Consider the following 7393-nt stretch of genomic DNA (forward strand, 5'->3'; position numbering starts at 1 on the left):
ACAGAACTGGAGAACTGTGTGAGGGGAGGCTAGAGGAAACAAAATCTCACAACTCTGCTGCCACCACTTGTCAGAGCATGTCATTGTTGTCTAATGCTAATCCTGCTGTCCACCACACAGCAAACGAAACCACAGGACTCTGACTCAGAAACACAGTCATTCATTAGCCCTGCCTCACCTAAGAGAATCTAACTACAGATACTAAAAAGGGGTACTACCAATGGTTCAGACAGGTGTTCCCAGCTTGTTGGCCTTAATAAAAAGATTCAATGTGAAGGCTCTGTAGCAAAGGAGACTACAAGGTTCGTACTTCCACTTTCTTAACATATCCAGCTGCATGCTGTGTGAACTAGGTCAAACTTTAAAGAATCAAGTTCTGTCAAGTTGAGCTTTAGTATATTTATTTATTTTACTTGTTTTACTTGTATATGGGTATGTGTGTGGGCACAGGTGCTATGGTGCATACAAGATGGTCAGAAAGCATCCTGAGGAAGTCAGACCTCTCTTTCTATCATGTGGGCTTGGGGATTGAACTCAGACCCTTCAGGATTAGTGGTAATTTTTACCCACTGAGCCTTTCTGCCAGCTCACTCATTTTATTACCTCCAAGATACCATGAGCTTCTCATTTCAAATGAGCCTGTATCCCACTAAAGCCTGCTCTGCTTTGATTACTGTCTCAATAGCTCAAAAGCATGTCTTCCAGCATGCCACAGTAAACAAGTTCTGCCTGTCACCAGCCCTTCACACTACAGACCTGCAGCCTTAATAACAGAACTTCTGTGGGTCTCAACGTTCCTTCATCTCTCTACCAACCACTCTTGGACACTCTACTGTCCAGCTGCAAAGGCCCACTGCTTTTTGGCTGGAACGTCCCCCATTGAAAGATTTAATAATATGCCACTAGTCCTAGGACATTTCTTCAGCAACACCCTTCCACAAAGTCATTTGTCTCCTTCACTCACTACTATTTTAGATGGTATATTTCACGCTGGTCTCCAGTGTGAATTAAAAGCTTCCTAGAACAAGATACTTATTATAAATCTAACACTACAGCAGTATTTATAGAAAATTATGTCTGTCAATCAATACATTATCCATTATCAGCAATAAACAACTCTGACAACTATAAGCCAAAGTAAGACTATCAAACAAGAGTCTAACTGAACTCAACAGTCATATCAAATGCCAACTGAGTTCATCAGGATAATGTGTATGTTCAGTCACAGACGAGTGGGATTAATATTTTATATCTTCATATGTTAGTGCACACATCACTTGCTATTTAGATCACTGAGCTTAGTCTGAAAAGCCACTTCAAAGATTTTCAGATGCTAAAGGGAAATGTGTGCAGTATTTAATGTATGAATTATTTTAAAATAAATGTACAAAGATCACTATTTTTTATTTAACATTAATAAAGTAGCCTTTAAACAGTTTATATCTGCTTTTCTTGTCCAAGAAGTACTGATGGGCAAGAATGCCATTGTATTCCTAGTACATTCAGTTTACTAAATAAAAACTGAATGAAAAACTGATCAATTTATCACACTTTTTGGATGAGTTATACAAGCCAAACAAACTGTACATACATTGCCAGGCAACAGGCAGAAAGCAGTGTAATGTTAATTAATTCATAACCAGATAGTTACTGATGCTACTGACTCATCTCAGTGAAAAATTTGCTTATGTACTACTTTAGAGATCCAAAATTACAGCAACCTCAGAAAGATCACCATTTACCAGATGTGAGTGTAAAATGTGAAGAACAACATGTCTTATCCTCATGGAGGTAGTTAATGCCTTTGGATAGATCCCATACCCCGGGTAGGGGGCAGGGCGGTTCCTTGGATTGAGCAACTTCACTGTTACTTTGCCTCAGATCTCCAGTACCTAGCACAGGTATGCTCAGACTTTAGCATTTGAGAGATGTCTACCTAAATGGTCCATTACATCAAGGTCATTTCTTTTTTCTTTGAAGCTTAGCTACTATGGAATTGAATAACTTAAAGAAGTAGTCTTAATGGGGGTAAAAAAAAAAAAAGATACAGCCAAGGACAAGAACTAGAACAAGGAGAATGAGTGAAAATTAAAAGTTAGGTGCTAACACAATGAAGTAATCCACACTAATCTGGACTAATAGAATTTAGAAAACTGAAATCTGAATCTGTATTACACACTTAATATTTTTTCAAAACTATAAAAATTTCTGTATCTTTCAGCATCCACAGACATAACTTTATTATTAACAGTACTAAGTGAGAAGTCATTAATGAACTTATGAAAAAAAATCATTTTATTTTTATACTTCAAAAACCAAGTGAGAAGATAGGCACATTCATTTCATGAATTATGTTCTCAACCTCTAATGTAAAACAAAGAAGACTGAATACGCACTCTAATGTATTTTTCAAGTTTGTAACAGAATGTAAAAACCATTATAAAATTTAGGTATGAGACATCAAACCTCTGAGAGTTGATAGGACAATGACATCATGTTCCATCTAATCAGACAGAACAATGTACATGACAGCTCGGCCTCAAAGAGTGAGAACGAAGTGCAGACGTTCTGGCTCCGTATACTCATGCTTCAGTAGTAAGGACTCAAACAACAGACTCCTCCTATCAGTAACAGCACATCAGTGTTAACATTCACCATTAACATGGAACAGTTTATTCTGATAGGTTATGAAATACAAAACTTAACACTTACCTTTATTTTGTCAAGCTTTTATAAAAACTGATGGTATTACACAGAGCAAACCCATCAATTTCCAAAGCATGCCCAGTGAAATAGAAGACAGAGCACAAACAAACAGTAGAAGGAACAGACTCAGGGTTGTGCTACACTCTAGGCCAAGGCAGCTGCCTAGAAAATTCAGAGGAGCAAGGCCAGCACAGGATCTCCCAAGTATACCCTGGTTCATATACTATCTATATGAGTTTGGGACTTTTTATTCTGTAAGTATAGTAGTCTATACTCTCTAAGAAATAGGCTTAAAAATATACATATGAAACAGTAATAAAGGTTAATTATTCAGCTGAAGTGTTTGATTTATGAGCAAGGAATGACAAAATGATATTGACTAAGTATATTTATATTAAAATAAAATGGAGACAAAGATGTGTTACTATAATCTGTCATAAATTCCAACCCGGCCTTGTTTTTTACTCTATGACTGTGTGTTAACTACAATTACTCTAACTGTAATACCAATGACAGCCCTGAACTAATTCTGCTAGAATTAAAAGACTCACATCTCTATGAAAAACAAAACAACTACAAAAAAACAACCATTTACACTTACAAAGAAGAGCAAACATTTACTTCAATTGCAGTATATGCTTTTCAGTCACAAGAAGAAAGAAAAGAAAGTGATCAGACAGTGGTCATATCCTGTGCAAAATAAAAAAAAAAACATAAAATACAAAAATGGTAGCACAAAGTATCAGTCTGCTTATATTGCAGGAAAAAGGTAACACGGGAGCTGAGATATGGCACTCCTGGCAATTTCTAAACCAAATAGAATGCCTTTGAAATGATTAAATTTATTTGTATATTAGTAAGAAAGCCCCACCACCATAAATAGTACAATATTTAAAAATAAAAAAAATATTTATATCCATCTAAGACAGACAGTGTATTTGTACATTAGAATTCTTTAAGTGCAGAAGGTGGTTCAGGTTTTGTCTTCTGTATTTTTAATTCAGTACTTGCCCATATGTTTACAAAGTTCCACTCAATTGCAAAGCCAATTCAAATCAAGGGTTATGTTATCAAAGCTGCATAATTTCATTTGGGACTATCAAACAGGTTAAAGACTGAAATCAAGTCTTTAACATTAATGTTCATTTTTAGTCAATGGAAAGGTAAAAAGTCCTTAAATCTTCATTATCCTCTTGAACTTGCCCTTCTAAATGATCCTTGGACTGAAATTCCTAGTTTGCAAATTAAAAAAATGCAATATGCATCATACTTCAAGAAAAGAGGATGATGTCGAACTCGCATTCTTCTGGATCTTTTCCCTGCTCCTTTCAACCTTCTTTATAATTTCAGACACAATGCACACTGACGACGTAAGACCCAAAAGAAACAACAGATCTGCAAGAGAAAACAAACTGAGTTTTACAATTCTTCTTACACAGCAGCAGCTTATGTATTAAAACACACTGTTTCAAGTATTTCATGTGGTAGAGACTATTCCTATGAACTAAAAATGCTGAGATGGAGGACAAGCAAAGTGGCCCATAGGTAAAGGCCTCGCTAGCAAAGCTAGAGTACCCAGTTCAACCCAGAACCTACGAGGGAGGGTGTCCAGACCTCTGTGCGGGGCTGCAGCACAAGCGCCTGCACACAACACACACAAATGATGAACCTTAGAACATGTATGGAAGGGAATGCTCAAATAAAAAGTCACACAGCTAACAGAGCAGTCAGAGCCACAACCCAGATTCCAGGCAACCTCCTCTGAATCCTAAGTTCACATAGTGACTTTAATAGCAACATCAAGGGTTTCTATTTGATAGAACAGGTCTTTCACAAAGCACTCTTCAAGCAGTGGTACCGAGGCCTGACTGGCAGTGCCTTCCTAGTGTGAAAGTCACTGCATCTCTAAACCTAGGACTGTCTGTTAGTAGTCACACAATCTCTACTCTTATTTGTTTAAAAAAATGGATCTGTGCTTTGGAAATTCTGCTTTTTAAAAAGTGGAAGCAATATGAATATAGAATATTAAAATTAAATTCGCTCAAATTTTAAGGTAAACTTCAACTTATACCAAAAAAAATAGGAATCATAAAACTCACTTCATAAATATACAAATTAACTTTAAAAAAAAACTCTAAGAAATAGGGCAGGCACAAGCCTATAATTCCAGCACTCAGGAGGCAGAGGCAGGTGGATCTCTGTGAGTTCAGGCCAGCCTGGTCTACAGAGCTAGTTCCAGGACAGGCTCTAAAGCTACAGAGAAACACTGTCTCGGAAGAAAAAAAAAAACAATTAAAAATAAAGGCACATTTACAAATACACTCTCCACATACTTAAGAACATTAATTTTTGATGCATCTGATGGAGGTGGTTGTTTGTAGTGCTGAAGATAAAACCAAGGGCTGCAAAGTGGTAGTGGCAATGCCTTTAATCCCAGCACTCAGGAGGCAGAGGCATGTGGATCCCTGTGAGTTCGAGGCCAACCTGGTCTAGAGAGGATAGCAAGGGCTGTTACACAGAGAAACCCTACTTACATAGAGAAAGACTGTCTTGAAAAAAACAAAACAAAGTAAAACAACAAAAAAAGAAAAAAACTAAGCTCCTTAGCTTGCCAGCCAAACATCACCAGCGAGCTCTATAGCTAGCCTTGTACCATATACTTAATGCATATGAAAGAATAATAATTTCCACAGAAACATTATAAAAGTTAATGTCTCTTGGATCAAACTGAGATTTCATCAAGTAAGAATGTATGAGAATGGTGAAATATTAAATATTAAGTTTATTTAAAAATGACTAAGTTTTAAGAACAATTTGATTTAATATAAGCATAAGTATAGTTCTCTCATTTCATGAAAGAAATGTCCTGAGTTTTTTTAAATAAATTGAAATATAAACTACAATTAATCTACAACAGGTTTTGTGAGTTGCTGTATTTCAAAATCACCTAACATGATTTTATAACAACTGATGTAATAAATAAATAAATAAATAAATATGAATTTTCCTCTGAGTGTCCTGAAAACATTTCATTTGTTACAAGTAAAGGCAATTATTTTTCTATTTCCTATTTTAAAATAGTTTTTTATTGATAAACACATTAGAAAATACAACAATCATCTATTGAACATAGATAGACAGCATTTTCTTTACCCAGTATACTCAGGCTCTCGGTCTGAAAAACCTTCTGAAGTGGAGGGAAGTAAATAACAAGTAACTGTCCCATGATGGATCCAAGAACTGCATAGCAAAACATCTTATTACTGCAGAGTCCAATCTCAAACACAGATTTGGTCTGTTGAAAAATAGAGAGTTCTAATTATTCCACCCTGGTCATAGAAATGACACCATTATAGTTTGTTCAAGTCTAAATAATCGGTATCATTGGATTCTATCATGCCATCACCATAAAGACTAAAGGAAATTCTAATCCAACATTTATTTTCCAAGGAGTTTATGGGGGGAGGGCAAAGAGATTCTAAGAACCAAAAGTAGTGAATGTCTGTAGCAAAACAGCATTTGTTGGCTATGGCAGGACTGCTGCACACATGTCAAGAGCACTGAGCATGCACTCAAGCAGGTCTGACTGCATGGACAAGATCCAGCCAGCTAAACCCCAGCATAAACGAAAGGATTCATCAAGTTCCAACCCTAGCTAGAAAGCTACGGACAACTGATTGCTGGGGGAAAGAGTAAGTTTTCTCCAGATAAACTAGCTATGCTCAGGAAGAGAGTCTTACAGTCACGTGTATATGGGCAACACGAAGCAGACTCAATGTGTATTTTTAAAAAAGAAAAAAAAAAAACGAAGTGGGGAGGGAGCAATAGGGAGGCTTTGGAGAAGAGGGGATAAGAAGCAGATCTGACCAAAACACATTATATGAACATATCAAATTCTCAAACAATAAAAAATTAAATTTAGCAGATTATATTTACTATATTTTTATCTTTACATATATGTACATCACAATAATAGCCAATAAAGAAAGACCACTTTGAAGGGAAGAGGATATAAAAAGTTGGAAAAAGGGTACATAAGAGGGACTAGAGGGAAGAATGGAAAGAGAAAAAGAGGTAATTACATTCTAATTAAAATTAAAGAAAAAATTGCACACTGGGGAGTTTAGATCCCCACCCACAACGTGAAAAGCCAGGACTGGGTACTGGCTATAATCTTAGCCAGCCCCAACAGGTGGATACAGGTATTTCTCAAGGGTCCCTGTAGGTAGAGGCTGCTTTTTCATTCCCATCAGCCCAGACCCAAAATAATCACACAGAAACTATATTAACTGCAACACAGTTTGGCCTACTAGCTTAGGATTCTTGTGAACTAACTCTTATATCTTAAATTAGCCTATTTCTATTATTCTTTGTATCTCCCCAAGGCTGTGGCCTATCAGGTAAAGTTTTGGCGTCTATCTCCTTGGTAGCAACATGGTGTCTCCCTGCTTGACTCCAAGGCCTTCTCTCCTCTCTCTTTCTCTCTCTCTCTCTCCTCTCTGTCTCTCTCTCTCTGTCTCTCTCTCTCTGTCTCTCTCTCTGTCTCTCTCTCTGTCTCTCTCTCTGTCTCTCTCTCTCTGTCTCTCTCTGTCTCTCTCTCTCTGTCTCTCTCTCTGTCTCTCTCTCTGTCTCTCTCTCTCTGTCTCTCTCTCTGTCTCTCTCTCTGTCTCTCTCTGTCTCTCTCTCT

The 7393-nt window shown here is 36.9% G+C and overlaps 1 protein-coding gene across 2 annotated transcripts in view; it reads right to left on the reverse strand.

Moving 5' to 3' along the window:
- Nucleotides 1-2274: 2274 nt before the first annotated feature.
- The window catches only part of Atp2c1 (ATPase secretory pathway Ca2+ transporting 1), a 93659-nt gene continuing 88540 nt past the window's right edge, over nt 2275-7393 (reverse strand). For both annotated transcript variants that reach the window (XM_005368470.3, XM_026789929.1), the window contains 2 exons: nt 5860-6001; nt 2275-4101 (listed from right to left, as the gene is read on the reverse strand). In XM_005368470.3, the coding sequence (XP_005368527.1) occupies nt 3971-4101; nt 5860-6001 (273 nt within the window). In that variant the 3' untranslated portion in view covers nt 2275-3970. The remainder of the gene's footprint in view (nt 4102-5859; nt 6002-7393) is intronic.

The sequence above is a fragment of the Microtus ochrogaster genome, unplaced genomic scaffold (assembly GCF_000317375.1).
Source record: "Microtus ochrogaster isolate Prairie Vole_2 unplaced genomic scaffold, MicOch1.0 UNK33, whole genome shotgun sequence".
NCBI classification, from domain to species: Eukaryota; Metazoa; Chordata; class Mammalia; order Rodentia; family Cricetidae; genus Microtus; species Microtus ochrogaster.